This window comes from Tubulanus polymorphus, chromosome 4 (assembly GCF_964204645.1).
Source record: "Tubulanus polymorphus chromosome 4, tnTubPoly1.2, whole genome shotgun sequence".
NCBI lineage: Eukaryota > Metazoa > Nemertea > Palaeonemertea > Tubulaniformes > Tubulanidae > Tubulanus > Tubulanus polymorphus.
The window spans coordinates 6885431-6908437 of record NC_134028.1 but is presented as its reverse complement, the minus strand read 5'-3'; the positions used below and the strand labels follow the sequence as shown (position 1 = coordinate 6908437).

The window sequence follows — 23007 nt, the reverse complement described above, 5'->3', positions numbered from 1 at the left end:
GTTATGCTTTCACCCTAGTACCTGTAGTCCTGACTGCAATATCAAATACAATCCTGTTAATTTGGCTTGCTGTTAATAGGGGACGCCGGCGCTCATTGCTGAACCCGTCGTCGACAGCGCCGCCTGGTGGCAACACGAAATCTAACTCCCAAACGAAAGCGACCTTGATCGTCATTTATGTTTGTACAGCATTTTTAATCTTAGAATTTCCTCAAATATTCATGGTAACAGCCAGATTCTTCATAAAAGGAGTATATTGGACAGAAGTATTTATTGCAGGGGCTATGACTACTTTGCTAAATTCATGTATTAACTTTTTTATATATGTCATATTTATTAAGAATTTCAGAGAAAAACTTTCCGAAATGGCGTGTTGTGTAGCGGAAAAATGGCCCCAACGTCGTGAAGTCAATCTAAAATAAAAAAGAAAAACTGATGTCACAGAAAAGCATTTTGATGTCTCAGTATCAAAATAAGATTAAAATGTTTTTAATGCCTTTTCATATTTGATGAGAACGAATTTATTCTGATGGAGTGATTGGAATTCGAAATAAACCGAAAAAGTTTGGCAGATCAACTATCGGAGAATATATTATTGACTTGTTTCTGTAAACTAGCAAAGAACCCGTCCCTGGACGGGTTTTTCTCGTGGTTAAGTTTGAGTTGATTATTTCGCATGTGATTGGAAGATTTGACTTAACTTGATTTGGATGGTCGGTTGAATTTACATTTTATGGTCTCTTTTGTTAAATCGAAGTGAATTATTGGAAAAACATTTCAGTTCATTTCTTTATACTGTAAAACTATTATACGTGATCTCCCGTACAGCAAGGGAGATCTTGGGAACTTAGATATGACGTACCGATGTGATACTCTTTCAAGGGTGTTCAAGTATAGGCCCTTCACCAACTGAAGATGTCCCGTGCCCGGTGGAGGGCACAGGTAGCAAAACCACAGTAAAAGTATGTATAGCAAAACTATAGCGAAAGAGTGAGAAGAATATATTGCCTTAACAACTTTTTCTGTAAAATGTTAAGTCATTGGTGCAGCAGTGGTGATATGTCTTCGGGGTTTATCACGGGGCCGGTATTTCAACTGACAAAATAGGCTTGAAGATAACAGATGCAAAGTCGTTTTATTGCGCGATAAAATGAAAAACACTTGTTTTATCGCGCAATAAAACGACATTTTTCGTGTTATTCCCGCGTTAAAACGGAAAATGGAGAAAACGGAATTTGTTCTTTCGTTTTGTCATGATGTAAAACGAATAAAAAACATTCCATTGCGTTAATTTTCTCGTTATGGGAGAGTTAAAACATGGCCTGGCCTGGCCCGGTTCAAAACATGGCCTGGCCTGGCCCTTTGTTTTGGCCTGGCCCTAAATGAAAATAAGATAATTATAAATCATGTAAATACCGGTAAATAATAATAATAATAACAATAATTATAATAAACTTTGACCTAAATTAAATTCAAACAACTTTATTGAATTAATTTAAAAAATACCGTGAGACATAACTGGCCACTATCAAACCGGAAGTGGTCCATAACTTCCTTGTTTTTAGGGCTAGGTGAACCAAATTTGGTATCTAGGGACTATAGGGCATGCCCTAGAAGGTGCTCCATAAAAATTCAAGATGGCCACTATCAAACCGGAAGTGGTCCATAACTTCCTTGTTTTTGTATTTGGTTCACCTAGCCCTAAAACAAGGTAGTTATGGACCACTTCCGGCTTGATAGTGGCCATCTTGAATTTTGATGGGGCACCGTCTAGGGCATGCCCTATAGTCCCTAGATACCAAATTTGGTTCAGCTAGGCCAAGAAACAAGGAAGTTGTCTCACGGTATTTCTTAAATTAATTCAATAAAGTTGTTTGAATTTAATTTAGGTCAATGTTCATTATTATTATTGTTATTATTATTATTCACCGGTATTTACATGATTTATAATTATCTTATTTTCATTTAGGGCCAGGCCAAAACAAAGGGCCAGGCCAGTACCGGGTAGCGCGATAAAAATAGCGAGTACCAGGTAGTCTTATAGCCGTTGTTCCGAATGCGACTGAGCTTCGATTTCGTTTACGGAGGTGAAGTAAAATGTACTTCAACACGGATTTCAGATTTATAACCTATGTGAGAGGTTGTGATTTTGAAAAAAGGAATTGAACATTCAGTAACAAGTTCTGAATGGGCCTATGTATAGTATTACTTTTATTTTCTTGTAAGATAGATTTCGGGAGTGCTCCTGGTAATCTAGTTTCACGGCTTTCGCTTTTAATTCTGAAGATACACTTTTGAAGGGGTGCTCCAGATAATCTAGTTTCACTCATTTCTAATCTAGGTTCATTTTATATTTTCTAACGGTGCATTCTAGCCCACTTAAGGCTTATGTACCAGCAGGCTATTGCGTTCACCTTCGGCGCTCACCTCGTTTTATACAGAAATATGAATTATTCCCTCATGACAGCCATCATCAAATGGAGAACACAAAAATTTTGAAATTTCCCAGACCCCCCTTCGGCGCTCTCCTCGTTGGGGTGCCCTTCGTGATTACGTGTGCGCCCCCGCGATACCTCGTACGCCAGTCTGGTCCCCACCTTCTAAACATCCTGGCCCCGCCCTATGGATGGGTTTTTAGGGGGTGCTTTTCTTTCGTCGTTCTCCCTCTCTCGGGGCGGTAGCAGAAGATTCTACACTAAAATTCGTGAATTGCGGCCGCATTCCTTTATTTCTATATGTAAGTTAAAAATGTTGAAATTCACATCGACCCAAAACTCACAGAATTCTATCTTTTGAGTAGAAACAGCAATTTACAAGATCATCTTCATTCAGCTACGTAGCAACTACGTATATTAGGCGTCAATTGTGAAAATATACTATAGCCGCATTCGCTTAATCCAATTTACCATTGAAACAAATTTGATCCGATCTAGCGAATCATAGAGACGTTGTGTGTTGGATTAATTTCATGTTTAAACGTTCAATAGACGCCGGTTTGAAAAGATGCAGCAACATTTGACGCAGAACTAGAAGGGACTCGACCGATACAAGATGGCGAGCAATACCTCACTGACAGTTAGGTCGTGTCCAGAACCGAAGTTGATACCGATACATTACGTTCGTTACTATGTCAATGTTTACGGTATGGGTCCGCTTTGCGTTATCGGTATAATTCTGAACGCGATAACTACAGTAATATTGGGCCGTCTGCGTAGGGCGCACCGCTCCGTTTTCGCGCTATGGATCCTGGCTATCGTCGAGACAGGGTTCTTGGTAAACAAGCTGTTCAGAGTACCACTGAGATTCATTGTATTTCACATCATCTATGGACGTTACGTGTTTGGTCAACCTAATTGTAGGATTTTTCCACGCATACAGCGCGCTTTAACGATACCAAACGACACGCTTCAAGCCACTCGTAATTGGGTAACTGTTTTGATTCAATTCGAGCGCCTTTTTATCATAGTTTTCCCGTTAAAAGCTCCAATTGTAATCACACCACGCCGTTTAACTGTATTTTGTGCATCGATGAGTTTTGTATTTATGCTGTACGTTATTTTTGAATGGTGGTACAGCATACCGATATACATTACCACGGGGTGCATCAGTCTGGACAAAAGCACATCGAAAAGTAGAATTCCGGGACTCCCAAGACGTTATGCTTTCACCCTAGTACCCGTAGTCCTGACTGCGATATCAAATACAATCTTATTGATTTGGCTCGCTGTTAATAGGGGGCGCCGGCGCTCATTGCTGAACCCGTCGTCGACAGCGCCGCCTGGTGGCAACACGAAATCTAACTCCCAAACGAAAGCGACCTTGATCGTCATTTATGTTTGTACAGCATTTTTAATCTTAGAATTTCCTCAAATATTCATGGTAACAGCCAGATTCTTCATAAAAGGAATATATTGGACAGAAGTATTTATTGCAGGGGCTATGACTACTTTGCTAAATTCATGTATTAACTTTTTTATATATGTCATATTTATTAAGAATTTCAGAGAAAAACTTTCCGAAATGGCGTGTTGTGTGGCGGAAAAATGGCCCCAACGTCGTGAAGTTAATTTAAAATAAAAAAGAACAACTGAAGTCACAGAAAAGCATTTTGATATCTTAATATTTAAATAAGATTTAAATTTTTTTCAAAATCTTATCGTATTTGATAAGAAAGAATTTATTCTGATGGAGTGATTAGAATTCGAGATAAACCGAATAATTTCGCCAAATCATCAATCGGCGCCGTTCACTGGTTTTTTGACGCCGTAAAAACCGTTTCAATTGAGTCCATCGATACTAAATTCTGTATTTCATACAAGCACGGGCTTATCGAAGCTGTGTCGCATGGGGAGTCTAACACGAAAGGTAGCATGCATTCCGGAATACAGAGAAAAAGTGCCAATTCCCCTCCCCTGAAAGTGCCATTTTGAGTCAACCTGTCTTATGCTGTATTAAGTTAACAATACCACGGGCATATATGTTAAATTGGCCAGTAAGTAGTCGTTGCCCCGCATTGAAGAAGTGCCCTTCTAAAATACAGAATACAGTTGAAAATGACTACCCCTGATTCAGGGCGGCCATATCTATTGACCCGTTCCGTTTCTGTAAACTTATACAGTGGAACCTTGTTTCAGCGAACTTCACTGGACCAGAAAATATGTTCGTTATAAACTGATAATTTGTTACATCCAATATGAAATTAATTAATAGATTTCCTTCCTCGGGACAAAATTCTATATTATTCATATACAATCAATCGTTGTATTCGAGTTCGCTATAACGAGGTTCCACTGTATATCCTGATACAATGTATGTAGTTTTGCATAATTTTTGACTTGTCTTGAGAAGGGGTCATGTTAACCCGAAAACATTCAACGTATTGATTTCAACATGATCGGATAAAAAAGGAACTGTTTCTTCTTCTATGGATTCTTGATTATTTGAACTCTATACCGAGGATTTTATCTGACTAAATAAGTGATTTATGATAAACATGTGACGGTGTGCGTTTTGTTTTTAGATTTCGCTTGCTCTGTATCTTGACTACGGTGCTACCAGCAATTTTCATCGCACGACCCGTTGTGTTGCGCGACTGAGCTTCGATTTCGCTTACGGAGGTGAAGTAAAATTGTAATTCAACGCGGATATCAGATTTATAACCTATGTGAGTGGTTGTGACTCTGAAAAGAATTGAACACTCACTAACATTTTCTGAATGGGTCTATATATATAAGATAGTTTTTGGGAGTGCTCCGGGTAATCTAGTTTCACTTTCGCTTCTTATACTGAAGATACACTTTTGAAGGGGTGCTCCAGATAATCTAGTTTCACTCATTTTCAATCTAGATTTATTTTGATTTTTTCTGACAGTGCATTCTAGCCCATTTAAGGCGCCGTTACGTCCAAGCAGGCTATTGCGTTCACCTTCGGTGCTCGCCTCGTTTTATAAAAAAAAAAGAATTATTTCCTCATGACAGCCTTCAAATGGAGAACAGAAAAGTCTTGAAATTCCCCAGACCCCCCTTTGATGGCTTCGTACCTTCGGCTTTCGCCTCGTTGGGGTGCCCTTCGTGATTACGAGTGTGCCATCTGCGATTACTTGTATGCCAGTCTGGGCCCCACCTTCCAAAAATCCTGGCCCTCGCCCTATGGATGGGCTGTTTAGGGGTGTTTTTCTTTCGTCTTTCTCCCTCTCTCGGGGCGCCAGCAGAAATGTACAAGATTTGCTTCATTCTATATGTAAGTTAAAAATTTTGAAATTCACATCGACCCAAAACTCACAGAATTCAATCTTTTCAGTAGAAACAGCAAATTATAAGATTATCTTCCTTCAGCTACGTAGCAATTATATATTATATTAGGCGTCAATGTTGTGAAAATTTACTAAAGCCGCATCTGCTTAATTCAGTCTGTCATTGAAACAAATTTGATCTTCCCGAATTGTAGAGAGACTCGTTGTGTGTTGGATTAATTTCATGTTTAAACGTTCAATAGACGCCGGTTCGAAAGGATGCAGCAACATTAGACGCAGAACTAGAAGGGATTCGATCGATACAAGATGGCGAGCAATACTTCACTGATAGTTAGGTCGTGTCCAGAACCGAAGTTGATACCGATACATTACGTTCGTTATTATGTCAAGGTTTACGGTATGTGTCCGCTTTGCGTTATCGGTATAATTCTGAACGCGATAACTACAGTTATATTGGGCCGTCTGCGTAGGGCGCACCGCTCCGTTTACGCGCTATGGATCCTGGCTATCGTCGAGATAGGATTCTTGGTAAACAAGCTGTTCAGAGAACCACTGAGATTCATTGTATTTCACATCATCTATGGACGTTACGTGTTTGGTCAACCTAATGGTAGGATTTTTCCACGCATACAGCGCGCTTTAACGATACCAAACGTCACGCTTCAAGCCACTCGTAATTGGGTAACTGTTTTGATTCAATTCGAGCGCCTTTTTATCATAGTTTTCCCGTTAAAAGCTCCAATTGTAATCACAGCACGCCGTTTAACTGTATTTTGTGCATCGATGAGTTTTGTATTTATGCTGTACGTTATTTTTGAATGGTGGTACAGCATACCGGTATACATTACCACGGGGTGCATCAGTCTGGACAAAAGCACATCGAAAAGTAGAATTCCGGGACTCCCAAGACGTTATGCTTTCACCCTAGTACCCGTAGTCCTGACCGCGATATCAAATACAATCTTGTTAATTTGGCTCGCTGTTAATAGGGGACGCCGGCGCTCATTGCTGAACCCGTCGTCGACAGCGCCGCCTGGTGGAAACACGAAATCTAACTCCCAAACGAAAGCGACCTTGATCGTCATTTATGTTTGTACAGCATTTTTAATCTTAGAATTTCCTCAAGTATTCATGGTAACAGCCAGATTCTTCATAAAAGGAATATATTGGACAGAAGTATTTATTGCAGGGGCTATGACTACTTTGCTAAATTCATGTATTAACTTTTTTATATATGTCATATTTATTAAGAATTTCAGAGAAAAACTTTCCGAAATGGCGTGTTGTGTAGCGGAAAAATGGCCCCAACGTCGTGAAGGCAATTTAAAATAAAAAAGAAAAACTGATGTCACAGAAAAGCATTTTGATGTCTCAGTATCAAAATACGATTAAATTGTTTTTAATGCCTTATCATATTTGATGAGAACGAATTTATCCTGATGGAGTGATTGGAATTCGAAATAAACCGAAAAAGTTCGGCAGATCATGAATATATTATTGACTTGTTTCTGTAAACTAGCAAAGAACCCGTCCAGGGACGGGTTTTATCGTGGTTAAGTTTGAGTTGATTATTTCACATGTGATTGGAAGATTTGACTTGACTTGATTTGGGTGGTCGGTTGAATTTACATTTTATGGTCTCTTTTGTTAAATCGAAGTGAATTATTGGAAAAACATTCCAGTTCATTTTTTTATACTGTAAAACTATTATACGTGATCTCCCGTACAGCAAGGGAGATCTTGGGAACTTAGATATGACGTACCAATGTGATACTCTTTCACGGGTGTTCAAGTACAGGCCCTTCACCAACTGAAGATGTCCCGTACCCGGTGGAGGGCACAGGTAGCAAAACCACAGTAAAAGTATGTATAGCAAAACTATAGCGAAAGAGTGAGAAGAATATATTGCCTTAACAACTTTTGTTTTCAACTGACAAAATAGGCTTGAAGATAAGATGCAAAGTCGTTTTATTGCGCGATAAAACGAAAAAAACTTGTTTTATCGCGCGATAAAACGACATTTTTCGTGTTATTTCTGCGTTAAAACGGAAAATAGAGAAAACGGAATTTGTTCTTTCGTTTTATCATGATGTAAAACGAATAAAGAAATCATTCCATTGCGTTAATTTCCTCGTTATATCGCGTGATAAAACGAGTTTTTCTTGTTTTAACGCGGTAATTTCTCGTTTTACCGTGGTAATATTTGTTTTATTGCTCGATAAAACCACTTTTTCTCGTTTTATTGAGCGATAAAACGACTTCACGACGGTACGAGTAAAGGCAAATGCGACCATGTCGAACGTTATGACGTAGCGCGTCTCGGGTTAAATGGGGCTCGCCGCGCTGAGCGCTGCCGCGAGATGGCGCGCGCGTGTTAGTGGCCCTAGTGATTTGAATTTGAATTGTAAACAACATTTTATTCATCTCCGCGTTCGAGCGAATTGACGATTTGAAAAGCGCTTGAATCTATTATAATGCCTCGCTATTGTTGTGTACCCCTTTGTAAGTCAAGAGTAGGCGGATTTAAGTTCCCTACGAACACAGATTTGAAAATGAAATGGCTTGTTGCGATAAAACGACTACAGAGTAGCGAGAAATCTGCAAAATTATGGCAGCCATCGGATACAGCTATCGTATGCCATCGACATTTTTTACCAACGGACTATAAACAGACACTTACCGGTAAATATGGCTTTCCTATTGAGTTTTCCAACTAAGGTGAAATAAGCGGTCAAGATCCAAGGCAGGCTGATTCGTTTAGGCCTCAGCTTGGGCCTATCGATATTATGCAATGTCGATGTTTTGAACTTTTTTTAAAAAGCCAGGCGCTTATTTTCATATCATCATAGTAGTTTGTTGATAACAGGATAATGATATAACTCAATTATGATAATAACAACAATAGGCCTAATAATTTATGTGGTAGATTTATCTTTTTAATTTAAAGGTTGTTGACTTGACTGGCAGCTGTTGATCTTTGAGTAGAAATATGTTTTTTTCTTTATGTGTTTCAGGTTCTAGAAGAAAATTAAAAGAGAATGCCATTCCGCGTATATTTGCCTTCACACCACCAGTTTCCTCAGATTCAGAGAGAGAAAGTAGAGCCAGTCGGCGAAGATTAAAACTGGAGGAAGAACCTGTACACCATGACATAGCCACTGAAGTTGAAATAGGCCTACAACATACCAGCAATTACAGAATGGACATAATAGAGGAACCAACCAATAAAAACACTAACTTGGATAAGAATATTCAGTGTTCCCTCCTTTCAGATCAATTTTTCTGTATCGAGAGATTTATGGTGGATCCTAGGTCGATCAAATATTACACCAGTTTTAAAGACTATGAACATTTGATGATGTTTTTCAGTGTACTAGGACCTGCTGCGTACGATTTGAATTACAAATGTCAGAAACTAACACCGGTCAATCAATTTTTCTTGACATTAATCAAATTAAGGCGTGCCAAGGAAGATATAGAACTGAGTATTCTGTTCGGCATATCAGAGAGTGTAGTTTCTAGGATTGTGTTAACCTGGGTAAACTTCATGTATTTCCAATTAAGTGAAATCAATACATGGCCAGAGAGAGAAGAGATAGACTGTTTCATGCCCAGTGGCTTTAAGCATCATTTTCCGTCAACCAGAGTTATTTTAGATGCTACAGAGATTCCAATTGAAAAGCCGTCGAATGTAAAATCTCAAACTGCAACTTTCAGCACATACAAACATAAGAACACGCTTAAAACTATGGTTGGAATATCACCGAGAGGGGTCGTTAGTTATGTAAGTGAAAGTTATGCGGGTTCAACAAGTGACCGACAAATCATTGAACGATCCCAGCTGTGTTCAAACACCTCAAAATACTTCAGCTCGAATGACAGCATCATGGCCGATAGAGGTATAATGGTACAAGATCTTTTTGCTACCAAGAACATTAAGGTGAACACCCCAACTTTATTGAAGGGCAAGAGTCAACTTGAACCTGAACAAGTAGTTCATGATCGTAGAGTAGCCAGTAAACGCATCCAAGTAGAAAGAGTAATCGGATTGTCAAAAACTTTTCTTATTTTGAAAAAAGACCTGCCGCTTAGTAAAGTCAATATGGGTTCTAGGATAGTTTATGTTTGTTTCAGTATAAGCAATTTCAGACCAGCTATTGTGAACGAATTTGCTTAACCTTATTGTTAATGTCTGTTAATTGATATCTAAAGTATATATTTTTGAGTTTTGTTTTGAGATTCATCGAAACCCCTGCTTTAAAGAAACATCATTGTTTCTCTTAATAGATTATTTAGGTAAATCCCAAATTCTTAGATATCAATTATGGGCCTGGACTGTAATTAATTGTCTGTCGTTGATATTCAAAATCTGTGCGCAATATAACCTATTTCACTTTGACTTAATCCACTCTTTTGCAGTGTTTTCAATTCAAAGGACAAACTAATTTTCATTCCAGTAACAAACCCTTTTATTGATTTAAAACTGGTAAAAACCAAAAATACAACAACGCTACATAAAATCTTTTTAAAATGCATGATAACACAGATATTTTATGTAAAATGGAAGAGTTTGAGTTTTGGGACTAAAGCATTCATGCCATAGTCAGGCGCAGCACATAATGAAATAATAAATAATCATGGTAATGAAATATGGTCAGAAAAGGAGTAAATCATTAATTTTCAAACTTTTGACCCACCATCGTCAGTAATTATGCATATAACTACACAACCTGACAAGTATATCTGTTTGAAATAACTATATATGATAAAAAATATTGATAATAGATGATAAAAAATATTAAAACTTAAAAGTATCAACAAATAGTAAGCCGATATTGACATGAAATCTATATCATACAATTGGGATGTACATGTATTTACAAATTTAGTTGTATGAAGAAACAATTTCACCGAAACGAGATGCAGTTAATCGTAGCTGCCTTTCCTGAAACCATTGACTAGATTCTGCCTGCTTCCTAGTACTCCTTTCTAGTAATATTGCCTGTGTTTCATTTAACTGAAAAGGCAAAATGGAATATTAATTATAAGCACAGAGGGAAGGATAACATAGGTCACTCTCAGACACGTTGATTAAAAACTTACCTTAATAGAGTTTTCCACCCAATATTCAAGCAAAGTTTTTTTCAGATAATCATGGTCAATTGCTGCTGTTTTGATATCGGCTTTCTTGTACTTATACTTGATGGGTAGGTCTAAAGACGATACAGAGCAGTAATTAAGGACAATTCCCCGGACATAATCCTCGTATCCAGCTGATTTCCGGTATTTCACAGGCCTTGGATCCTCCATTGATACCTCGCGTTTCTTTGATTTTGATAGAGGTAAGTCACCAGCCTTGACAGGGGAACCTGTTAAGAAGTGACGGGTAAATTTAAACAAGGTCACAGCCGAGCTAAAAATTGAAAACCAAGTACATTATGTAAAACATTGCCATTACATCAGAATTTATAAAAAATAAGATATATAGGGTACGAATTTGCTGAATGGTGGCGATGTAACCAAACAACTTACCAGTATAAACAGACTTGGGCTTATGGAATGTTTGTAGATTTTCCGTACACGATTTAAGTATTTCGGGAGCGTTAGGCCCATCTGATGACACAAAATTAGCAAACATCAAAAGTACAGCCGCGACATGCTTACAGGTCCCATTAGGACCCTTACCGGCAGGGCACTCACAATGGCTGTTTCTGAATTCACCAGTTGTTTGAGACAATGATATCTGGTACGAGTATGAGATCTGCAATGAAATATAAAAATAAACTAATCAACAATGTTTGCTACATTACAACCTTTTAAGAATACAGTTGTATTGCAGATTTATGTGGATTTAAAGGAGGGAATATTGTGTTATTTTGATGAAATATAAAACTGGCCTACCTTTTTTTTCATAGCAGCACCAACTAATCCAGTCAGATAAACAATTCCGCTTTTGATGAGAATACTGCAGGCTTGAACACGTTGCGATTCTATGAGCTGCTGACCCTTCTCAATAGCTTTAATGTCTTTGGTACAGTGGTTGTCCATTGCCATTCTATACGTGAAATATGCAGTTACTGTGTCAATATTGAATTTTGGCAATACAATCTTATGATCATTTGTAAGCTGTTTGAAACCGCATGTGGGCCATTCCGGAACTGTTTCTTGTGGTAATGTTATGGCCGGTCCCCTAAAATCGTTGTTACGGCCGTATGCTTCTAATCTGCAATGAACACGAAATAATCATGAAATATAAACATCTAATGTCAAAAATCATTCAATCAACTAACAGAAAGTTGACCCAGAGTTGAAATGTTACATCGAAATGATTACTCCAAGCATGGACGTCTATACGTCCATGGTCATACAGATTTGTATTTAACTCAACTGTGTTGTGGTAAGAAGGTATATAAGTAAGGTATTCAGTTTACCGTCACCTCAAGTTGATCAGGGTTCTGACTATAATTCCAATAACATATAAAAATTCAATAGAGACTAGACACAGCAGCAGACATGTCCAATGATTTATGGATACATTGGCAGTAAAATTTGGCATCAGCTTCAATTCATGTTCGATAGATGGCGCCAGTGGTAACTCAGCTGTTGCGATGGTTAGCTGACAAGGCGTCCTACATCCCGATAATAATCCCTACATTTCAAGATATAAACATTGCCATCTAAACTTCTCAAGGCAATCATAATATCAAATAGTGATTTAAAAAACGTTTTATCGATGACTTTTATGTGCATTATGTTTATTTTCCGGACATGAAAACCGAAAAATAATGAAAGATATCGCGGGACGGGACGCGTGGGACCGGCCATAGCCATCCTCGCAGCCCGGGCTGGTGACGGTAAACTTGTACTATACCCTGACCCACAACCCACTGAGGTTTAGCTTTCATCTCTGGATCTATTAAAACACGTTCATTTCACTTGAGCATAGGTCTAGAATCATCGATGATTTTGGCAAAAAATCACTGTTGATTCCATGATCATTGCAACATTTTTGCGCAGACTAAACGACTGAACACCATCAACCGCATGGAAATATGATCGACATTTAAATTACCTTTCAATTAGGTTGATTTTCCTCCCATAGGTTACCGCACCTCGTCGGCTTAACTCTTGTTTCAGCTTCGGTACAGTCCATGACCCGTAATTCTCTGACATTATTACAATTTAAAAGTAGGAAATCGAGCGCGGAAGTGAGCGGAAGTCGATACGCGATGGCTACTAACGCACACACGCCACCTGGTGTCCATAGCGACGGCGAGCCCCATTGATTGTTGCGCTAAAAATAGCTTCGCGGTTGAGCGCGCGTGTTGAATGAATACGGAACGGCACCCGGACTAATGTCACGTTTTAAGGTATTAAGTTTTTGGGATTCGAACCGAAACATATCTAAAACGAAATTATACGTGTTTTAGCGTTTAGCTATGTTCCAGTTTTCTCAACTTTCGCCATATTAATTTCCCACGGCGGCGCTGAAAACCAGGAAGTAATTCATTTAGGTCTGTCTGCAGAGTTTCCAGAACCTGTCATGTCAGGGCCCAAGACCTGACATGACAGGTGGGACCTCAGGTGACAGGTCGATTCGCTAAAGTGAAAATCTTGCTGACTGAACCGATGAGAGATAGCCGATTCGAACAGATCGTAGCGCTTTCGGCACAGTTTATTTAAAAACAAAGAACAAACCACGCTGTTTTTATGAATTCATATAAGAATTTATGTTTACATACAACTATACAAAAATTAGATCAGATGTCTTGAATACTTGTTTACAATCATTTAAGGTAATAATTTGTGATGATAATTTATTTTTTACATTATTGGAAGCAAAAAAAATCGGTTTGATTGTGATTTATTTCAAAAACAAAAAACAATTTAATACAAGAATTTTTGATACCGGGTGGAGAATTTTTTACAATAATGAAGCATGAAAATATGCAGGGGAATGCTCTTTACAATATTAAAACATGAAAATATACAGGGGAATGCTCTTTACAATATTGAAACATGAAAATATACAGGAAAACATGAAAATACAAAGTAGAATGCTTTTTACAATATTAAAACATCAAAATATACAGGAAAGCATGAAAATACAAAGGAGAATGCTTTTTACAATATTAAAACATGAAAATATACAGGAAAACATGAAAATACAAAGGAGAATGCTTTTTACAATATTAAAACATGAAAATATACAGGAAAACATGAAAATACAAAGTAGAATGCTTTTTACAATATTAAAACATGAAAATATACACGGGAATGCTTTTTACAATAATAAAACATGAAACTGACTTTCTAATTTGACTTACTTGCTTACAATCATTTGAGTAGGAATTTATGATTATTATGAACTCAATTCATTAATGTAAGTATCTTATGATAACATTTTATACGGTTAAAAGCATGTATTTGGGTATTTGTTACAAAAAATCATCGTTAAAGAATTTCTTCATTAGTTGTAGTACGATGGCGTACTTTTTCGCCTCAGTACGACGACCTAAATTGTCACTTCCTTGGTATGAGATATTTCGATACCTCATCACCAATGTGTTCACAATCTCCTTCTTGATTACATCGTTAATGTAGTAAACGGCGCTCCTGAAAATAAAAGTAAACATGACCATCGATTTGGCTGAAACAAGATCATTGGAATTTAAGAATTACTCGTAGCACCAGTACTTACATCGAATCGGCTCGAAATGCTGCTTCAAGATCCATTGAATGTCTTGGCTTTACTGAGAAATACATAGTTGTATACGGAGCGCTGGAAATCGGAAATTGATCGTTGATACAGTTGTTACAAACACCGACCATATTCGATAAATACGAATTACCAACCTTTTATCGATGAACCTTTTCTCGACCAAATTAGCCAAATATTGTTCAAGATATTAGATACAGCTCCAAACCCCTTCAAACCATGTTCTGGCCTATCTTGTCTTTTCGAAAGAAATTCAACGTGCCGTCTATGCTCAGGTTTGTCACTGCAAACAAGATGAATCATACAAAATATGGGTAAATAGCTTGAATACTAATTCAATTCTTCTATCTTCGATTTTATGCCGAGTAATTTACATACCTGTCGATGGGGGCATTCATCGTTACCAATATCCTCTCATTGAGATGTTCAATCTTAAACGAAAATAAATCTTATGTTATGATATATGAATCTATCATACGCGTCGATTATGCGTGTATTTCAGTTTGCAAACACTCACTTGAGTAATAAGAAATGCCAATGGAACCTAAAAGAAAACATATTGACCAATGAGATAGATACCGGCATGATTAAAAAAGAGTTGTACATAATAAAATGATGAGTTCGTTACCGCTCTACAGTTTTCGCAGGAGAAATCCATTTCTTCAAGAGACGACTCTTCCTCCAAACCGATACAGGCAGGATGGAACCATGCATCGCATTTTTCGCATGCTATATACTGTCTGAAATGGAATAAACCAGAACTCTGAATATGTCTGAATTCGTTCAACCAGTGATATGTTAAGTTGTTGCAATTATTTCAAGAAATGTACATCAAATTATACCTTCCGTCATCTGGTTTCCTGCACACACAGTAGATTCCAGGGCTGCGCTTCCGTGATTTACGTTTTGGCGAAGAGTAAACGAAATTCACGCTTTTCCTCTGTGAATAAACATGAATATTATTTCAAAATACATGCACATACAGATAGTTTCAATATTCGATTTGCTTTTTTGCGGAAGGTAGAACGACATTACCTTTGCTACCGGTTTTTGCCGCAATGTTGTCTTCCGTTGGTTTTCAGTCGAAATAGTTCTTTTAGGGACATATTTTTTCTTTGCAAGACCAACATAATGGAATTCCTGTATGTGTCCGATATTTATTGGACAGCGTTCATCACCCTCTTCGGGTTCAACGGCTGTTATGGTAGAATTCGCCCTACTCGAGTATATCATGAGCCTTCTCTTTAACGTATCCGATGTAGCTCTCACTACTAACGCATCAGCCCATGTTGTCGGACAACTCATATCTCGGAGATATTCATCCCACGTGGTGTTATTTTCTAAAAAGTCGTATCTATCTATCCCATTCTGGAAAGTAGCAGTCGCGTACATATAAATACTAGTATATCGGCCGTTTCCCTTTTTTAACAAATCGAAATAGAACAAATGTCTATCGCAGACACAACATCAAGCACGTACTGAAATAAATCTATTATCTCGTAAGTAGGCAACTACCATTTGCCGCAATTCGTTGGCAGTTAGATCTAACCCTTCTCTATTGAGTTGGGTAATCACTGCAGAAAAGAAACAGCTACCGTCATCTGCAACCGGGATTATCCTCAATTTATGGAATTCCACCAACTCTTCCAATCGTTTTTCGTGTAGATATCGCTCTTTCGATTCATGCAGTGACTCTCGACACGCTCTCTCAAGCTCCGCTTCGTCGAATCCATCATTCCCTGCAAACGGATTGATTTTACTCATTAAACTGATCACATTCTCGCAACACTCAATATCACAAATTCACGGAACTTACAATCGTTTGGCATGTCGTTGGCGACGTCGCTTCGTTGTTGTTCATCATTTTCGGCGTTCAGGTCGTTTTCGGCTGGTTCTGGGTCTCGTTCCATAGAAGCTGCAAAATTGTTTGTTTAAGTAACTCCGGTATCTATTGAAAAGCCCTCAACATCACAAATTCACGGAACTTACAATCGTTTGGCATGTCGTTGGTGACGTCGCTTCGTTGTTGTTCGTCATTTTCGGCGTTCAGGTCGTTTTCGGCTGGTTCTGGGTCTCGTTCCATAGAAGCTGCAAAATTGTTTGTTTAAGTAACTCCGGTATCTATTGAAAAGCCCTCAACATCACAAATTCACGGAGCTTACAATCGTTTGGCATGTCGTTGGTGACGTCGCTACGTTGTTGTTCGTCATTTTCGGCGTTCAGGTCGTTTTCGGCTGGTTCTGGGTCTCGTTCCATAGAAGCTGCAAGAATTGTTTGTTTAAGTAACTCCGGTATCTATTGAAAAGCCCTCAACATCACAAATTCACGGAACTTACAATCGTTTGGCATGTCGTTGGTGACGTCGCTTCGTTGTTGTTCGTCATTTTCGGCGTTCAGGTCGTTTTCGGCTGGTTCGGTATAAGCTGCAAAATTGATTATGGTCTGGGTTATAGAAATGTCATCGATATCTATCGACTAAAGATGGTAGTTTACATTACCATTTATTTTAATCCGACCAAAATCATCAAAAGATGTCGGCAAATCGCTGCACTTTTCTATTTCGGCAATCAGCTGCCGATTTATCTTCTGGTTCCACAAGTGGACGATCAGTCGCATGACAAACACGTGTTTTACTGGGCTCATCACGTCCAGAAAAAAAATATCGCGACGAATTCGGTTGTTGATTTGTTCTTGTGACTGACTATTTAGCCAGCCACGTAACTGTCGGACATGATTAATTCGACGCAAATTGTTAAATCTAAAGTTACTATAAAACAATGATTTTGAAGCGAGACCTCATACGGCAACGTGCGCCATTTTGCAGAGCTTCTCGGGACCTGTGGTGACAGGTCTGCTTGAAAAGTGATGAAATGAATAAAAACTTTACTTTTTATAACCTATATATAGTAATGAGTATAACATCAATTGCTAATCAAAGATAGATTAAATCTAAAGTTACTATAAAACAATGATTTTGAAGCGAGACCTCATACGGCAACGTGAGCCATTTTGCAGAGCTTCTCGGGACCTGTGGTGACAGGTCTGCACTAAAACTGATAACATGAATAAAAACTTTACTTTTTATAACCTATATATAGTAATGAGTATAACATCAATTGCTAACCGTAGAAAGATTAAATCTTAAGTTACTATAAAACAATGATTTTGAAGCGGGACCTCATACGGCAACGTGCGCCATTTTGCAGAGCTTCTCGGGACCAGTGGCGACAGGTCTGCACTAAAACTGATGAAATGAATAAAAACTTTACTTTTTATAACCTATATATAGTAATGAGTATAACATCAATTGCTAACCGTAGAAAGATTAAATCTAAAGTTACTATAAAACAATGATTTTGAAGCGAGACCTCATACGGCAACGTGCGCCATTTTGCAGAGCTTCTCGGGACCTGTGGTGACAGGTCTGCACTAAAACTGATGAAATGAATAAAAACTTTACTTTTTATAACCTATATATAGTAATGAGTATAACATCAATTGCTAACCGTAGAAAGATTAAATCTAAAGTTACTATAAAACAATGATTTTGAAGCGAGACCTCATACGGCAACGTGCGCCATTTTGCAGAGCTTCTCGGGACCTGTGGTGACAGGTCTGCTTGAAAAGTGATGAAATGAATAAAAACTTTACTTTTTATAACCTATATATAGTAATGAGTATAACATCAATTGCTAATCAAAGATAGATTAAATCTTAAGTTACTATAAAACAATGATTTTGAAGCGGGACCTCATACGGCAACGTGCGCCATTTTGCAGAGCTTCTCGGGACCTGTGGTGACAGGTCTGCTTGAAAAGTGATGAAACGAATAAAAACTTTACTTTTTATAACCTATATATAGTAATGAGTATAACATCAATTGCTAATCAAAGATAGATTAAATCTAAAGTTACTATAAAACAATGATTTTGAAGCGAGACCTCATACGGCGGCAACGTGCGCCATTTTGCAGAGCTTCTCGAGACCTGTGGTGACAGGTCTGCACTAAAACTGATAACATGAATAAAACTTTTACTTTTTATAGACTCTTTATATATAAATAATATATAAAAACTTTACTTTTTATGAATTTTTATGACCTCTTTATAATTATGAATATAATATCAATTGCTAACTATAGATATAGTTAATCTTAAATTACTATAAAACAATTATTATGACGCAAGACCTCATACTGCAACGCGCGCCAATTTGCAGAGCTACTCGAGACCTGAGGTGACAGGTCTGCATTAGAACTGATAAAATGAATAAAAACTTTACTTTTTATAGACTCTTTATAGTAATGAGTATAATATCAATTGCTAACCATTCTAACTAAATTCTTCAAATTACCTCTTTTTCACCAGTCATGGTGCACGGCTAGTTGTATATCTGTGACAATTCGTATCGTCGTGCGCTTGACTCTGTTCCAATCTAATCCAGGTGAAATTGTGGAAGTTCTAGCGATTTCAAACGATCCTGACACACACACGGGCGGCTCTTCGTAGTAAATTGTCATCGTCCAAAACTGGATACTCCTCTATATAGTCATCGTCGCAGAAATCAATTGTTTCATTTTAGGGTTCAATTTAGATAAAGGGCATATTTCACTAACTGTTCATGAATTGCAACTCAATGAATGAATGCAGTTTTACAACACTAACTTAATTAATTTATTTATTTTCATAAATAATAGTACATAATGCACTAGGGCTTAAGTGGTATATGCCTGGTGATCGACAATCCTCAATTATCACGGCCGACTCTCACTGTACTTGAGATGTCGTTATCGCTAACAATTTACCTGACGAGGAATTCGTAAAGAAATGTATACCCATCAACAACAAAGCAACAGTATAATATAAGAAACAGGATTTTTATTGAAAAGTTATAAAACCAAGGAACAAAAAGAAATCGACAGCAATCAAGTCTAAAATAATGACTCCATTCCCGGTTAAACCCTTGATTTAGGTCCGGGAGGTATTTTGTACGAATGTAGGTAAAAATGTCCCGGGAAGAAATGTCTTAAGTACTCTCCTGTATTGATGTTGATATTTCATTGAATATAACTTTTGTAATCATTTGGAGCAATGGGATAAAGTTAAAGTTAAAGTCTATCTAACTCGATATTCGTCCACAAATGTTCTTCCATTCGTCTAGCACATGCCAAGACATTCCGCAGTTTCGTCAAATATAGTCGTGAGTTTGGGTTTTTTCGGGACCTGACATGACAGGTCGGACCTGTCGGACCTGTCATGTCAGGTCTCGAGACCTGACATGACAGGTTCTGGAAACTCTGCAGACAGACATCAATCAAGTAATTTTGTCATTTTGCCGGTTTTGGGCCTCCGAAATCTCAAAGTTTTGGAAGAATTTAAGGTAGAATAGACAGTTCAGTCATCCAAATACCCAATAGTATTAAAACCCATCTAAAAACGAATCGAATGATACCTTATATGTCTATATGGCATTGGAAATAAGTGAGATATTCCCAGTTTCTCGTACTACTTCAAAACTAATTTTATGAGCTAGCGTTTTTACCTTATTAATTTTGATGACTTTAACCCGAATATAATTGGGTTCATTCGAAATCTGAAAACATACGTAATTAGATCTTGTTCTCCTGTCAATTTTGATATATAGAATGTGTACTCCCTATTACGAGTTGACTTAGAATTTGCGTCATCAAGTTAGGCCTAATCGTAAACTGCGGACCAAATTCGAAAATTATTGTAATTGGACTAGTGCCACAGTCTATAAAACACATACTGAGACTTATTGAATCCTGAAATGAAGGACTGTTATGAGAGTAATCATTTGGCATAAGGAAATATTGAATTCGTTGCGTAATATGTCTAAACTAGGATTTTCCACGAGAAAGGCGTAAAAGCGCAGGCGTTACCTCAATTTTGGCTCTGACACAGAAATTTGTGTGCAGGTCTTCGGGTGGTGGGGCCATTTTTGTAGGGGATTTCCCTGAAAATTCTGACTAATTACTGCGCTGTCACAGTAAACAATTGATTAATACAGACTCGAAAATGTGTGTCTGTCCTGTCCAACAGTGCCGCACCCTTGTTGTGGAAACGGCTAAAGGGAAATAAATTTGATTGATCTGTTTCTCGTGGAAAACCAGCCTATGGCTCATTTTCACGCATCTCACATCTAATGTCGAATTCAGTTTTGTTTGAAAGGATATCAGGTTGTCTGGCTCAGTAAGTGTTTAGCGTAGGCCTACTAGGGACCTATGTTAATTGTATTGGAAGATTGCCAAAAATCTTTGAATTGTTAATTTTATTTTAAAGATAATATATTTTTTGTTTTATAGGATTCGTCAGTTATTTGTCAGACATAGCAGATATTTTATAACCGATTTTCCCATTCAAATGTAAGTTGTATCAAGCAGAAATTTGCATTTTTTTCATATTTATTTGTTTATAACATAATATTGACATTTGTTTATTTCAGGTAGATGGCAAGTAGCGTGCATTTGGTTCTGATGGTACCCATGGAATTCAGCAGTTGGCCTTCCATATCATATCAATACATTTTACAAATTAGTAACCGCAATTGCTCAAATGGCTTGTTGCATTCAAACCTTCTGTCTCATTGTTTTAGGTTGGAAATAAAAGATTGATGTACTTTCAATTTGCTTCTTTTTCTGACTGCGATATATATTAACACGTCTACAGCTCGTTGAACCCGGGTTTCAAAGTATGCGGGTTCATATGTACCCAGCGTTTGCAGGGCTGCATCTACACTTATTTAGCTCCAGTAATTGAATCCACATCTGGTCTCAGTTTCACAAAAGAGTTAAACTCAAATTTTTGGTGTAATTGCTATTGGGTACTTCATGTTTTGAATGAGGACAACAATTCAAACTTAACCGTTTTAGGCTTAAACTTTTTCGTGAAACTGGGCCCTGTAGAGTTTTTCGTGAACATAGGTTCAATTCTCAATAGGTTATATAACTCCTTTTTCAAAAACCTGGCTTTTTGCATTCAACCCGTGTTGCGAGCTTAGTGTAGACGCATAACCTCGGTATAAGATGCAAGTGTAGACGAAGCTTCTCTTATTTTCTTCTGTTAGTAGGAATGAATAGGAATTCACGACTTCAAGAATACGCATAAGAAAAAGCTCTTTTATATGTTTAGATTTATTCAAACATCAAAGTGAAAAGATGGAAACAAGTAAAATCTTGACAATCCCCAGTTTAAAGATTCAACTTCATGCCCTTGTACTTGATATCTGCATCACCTAAAAATGAATAAAAGCAAACAAAAAAATCAATTGATTGCTGAAAGTTAAATGATTCAATACAGCAGCGATGACTACAGATGATGTATTTACCATTCAGTCAGTGAGGCCTACTCACTTTTTATCATCTCCAATCCTGTAAACCTGGCTTATCTAGTCACAAGTTGACCTCTAAATTAGCATTGTTCGGGTTCCTGTAACAGGCTGAACTCTCTGAAAAAAAAAAACATTGCCTTTGAAATAAAAAAATTGCATGTGGAAATTTATTTCAAGACTTCATAGTTATGTAAATAAATGACATGAATAGCCTACCGTCTTACGACGAGGCCTAGGCCTACTTTTCGGGTCCATGGAAAAATCATTCGACACTAGTAGATAGGTGGTCTGTCAAAAATGTTTCCTAAAAATAAGATAAGTAGCAGTGAGTACACTACCTACACGTACACTCAACCCCCAGTAGATTGTTTGATGAGAACCTAATCTACTAAAGTATCGCTTGTCCATGTTTTTGTAGACTACATTAAAGTGTGGATGGAGTAGACACTTGAAGATAATTAGACACCGTAGAATTGAGTGCAGGACACTTACATTTGTTTCGTTTATTCTTCTCGTTAGGACCTTGGCTGCTTCGGGAATCAGGTTCCGATTCGATGCGACAGAAGAGTAGTAGTACTAATGTCTATTTATTAATTGATGAGACCTGTTTTTCTTGGATATTTTGCTTACTTTTTGGGGTACATACCTCATTTATGTCTTAACAGAATGCCAAACATCGCGGACAACAACTGAATATCCGATATATTTCCAGTTCTGTACCAATTAGATGGATTGGCAAAAAGACTCCTTAAGTCCAGTTGAATGAGAGAGAAAATCCTCCATTTTGTCAAATTTGTTGGATTTGAACATTGTTACCATGCCTACGCCACCCTGATTTAGTTGTTGAGACCCCACAAGAAAAATTACTTCATTTCGTAGGCATGGTGACAATGTAAATTAGCGGTAATTGATGATTGACACCAATCAAATTTTTAAAACTAATCTTCCAGCGATGTTGCTTTCAATTAATTTTATGTTTTATATGTTATCTATAGTCTTTAAATGGATTCTTTTATAAATATTATTTAAAATACATCGCAGAATAGATTTTAGATCCTTCCACGCGCGTATCGCGAGACCGCGCGGTGTTGTTTATTTAGAGTATTATGACGTCATAACAACATTCGCGCACCTAGATAGTTCACGTGTTTGGTGTCAAGGTCGCTGAAAGTTGCGGCTCTGTACC

At 37.6% G+C, this 23007-nt stretch overlaps 2 protein-coding genes and 3 long non-coding RNA genes across 11 annotated transcripts; 2 read left to right on the top strand and 3 right to left on the bottom strand.

The window, feature by feature from the left end:
• Nucleotides 1-8154: 8154 nt before the first annotated feature.
• LOC141903683 (uncharacterized) lies at nt 8155-10049 on the top strand. The gene is made up of 2 exons (XM_074791910.1): nt 8155-8434; nt 8767-10049. The coding sequence occupies exons 1-2, from the start codon at nt 8227-8229 to the stop codon at nt 9927-9929; spliced, it is 1371 nt and encodes a 456-aa protein (XP_074648011.1). The 5' UTR covers nt 8155-8226; the 3' UTR covers nt 9930-10049.
• LOC141903684 (uncharacterized) lies at nt 9897-13011 on the bottom strand. 3 transcript variants are annotated; one of them, XM_074791912.1, is made up of 5 exons: nt 12825-13011; nt 11654-11975; nt 11285-11513; nt 10856-11121; nt 9897-10769 (listed from the first exon to the last, which is right to left on the bottom strand). In XM_074791912.1, exons 1-5 carry the CDS (start codon nt 12923-12925, stop codon nt 10638-10640), a joined length of 1050 nt encoding a protein of 349 aa, XP_074648013.1. In that variant the 5' UTR covers nt 12926-13011; the 3' UTR covers nt 9897-10637. The 3 variants fall into 3 exon arrangements, with proteins under 3 accessions (XP_074648013.1, XP_074648015.1, XP_074648014.1); XM_074791914.1 differs by lacking the exon at nt 12825-13011 and adding an exon at nt 12184-12818; XM_074791913.1 differs by lacking the exon at nt 12825-13011 and adding an exon at nt 12072-12142.
• A 1322-nt stretch (nt 13012-14333) lies between these two features.
• LOC141903180 (uncharacterized) lies at nt 14334-14672 on the bottom strand. The gene is made up of 3 exons (XR_012619056.1): nt 14609-14672; nt 14454-14534; nt 14334-14368 (listed from the first exon to the last, which is right to left on the bottom strand). It is a non-coding gene; the product is annotated as an uncharacterized LOC141903180 (long non-coding RNA).
• Nucleotides 14673-19730: 5058 nt separating this feature from the next.
• Nucleotides 19731-21101, top strand: LOC141904697 (uncharacterized). The gene is made up of 3 exons (XR_012619181.1): nt 19731-19850; nt 20797-20856; nt 20937-21101. It is a non-coding gene; the product is annotated as an uncharacterized LOC141904697 (long non-coding RNA).
• Nucleotides 21102-21613: 512 nt separating this feature from the next.
• Nucleotides 21614-22894, bottom strand: LOC141904192 (uncharacterized). 5 transcript variants are annotated; one of them, XR_012619136.1, is made up of 4 exons: nt 22856-22894; nt 22038-22568; nt 21844-21938; nt 21630-21725 (listed from the first exon to the last, which is right to left on the bottom strand). It is a non-coding gene; the product is annotated as an uncharacterized LOC141904192 (long non-coding RNA). The 5 variants fall into 5 exon arrangements; XR_012619135.1 differs by lacking the exon at nt 22856-22894 and having other exon boundaries at nt 22038-22125; nt 22314-22722; XR_012619134.1 differs by lacking the exon at nt 22856-22894 and having other exon boundaries at nt 22038-22125; nt 22468-22722.
• Between the last annotated feature and the right edge of the window lie 113 nt (nt 22895-23007).

Excerpts from the sequence above, each read along its gene's own strand:
- LOC141903684 (XM_074791912.1), bottom strand. The coding sequence starts at position 12,925 with ATGTCAGAGAATTACGGGTCATGGACTGTACCGAAGCTGAAACAAGAG. Across the intron at positions 11,122-11,284 it reads GCCCAAGTCTGTTTATACTG|GTTCCCCTGTCAAGGCTGGT; the intron begins GTAAGTTGTTTG and ends ACTTCTTAACAG. Across the intron at positions 10,770-10,855 it reads GGGTGGAAAACTCTATTAAG|TTAAATGAAACACAGGCAAT; the intron begins GTAAGTTTTTAA and ends TTGCCTTTTCAG.
- LOC141903683 (XM_074791910.1), top strand. The coding sequence starts at position 8,227 with ATGCCTCGCTATTGTTGTGTACCCCTTTGTAAGTCAAGAGTAGGCGGA. Across the intron at positions 8,435-8,766 it reads CTATAAACAGACACTTACCG|GTTCTAGAAGAAAATTAAAA; the intron begins GTAAATATGGCT and ends TATGTGTTTCAG.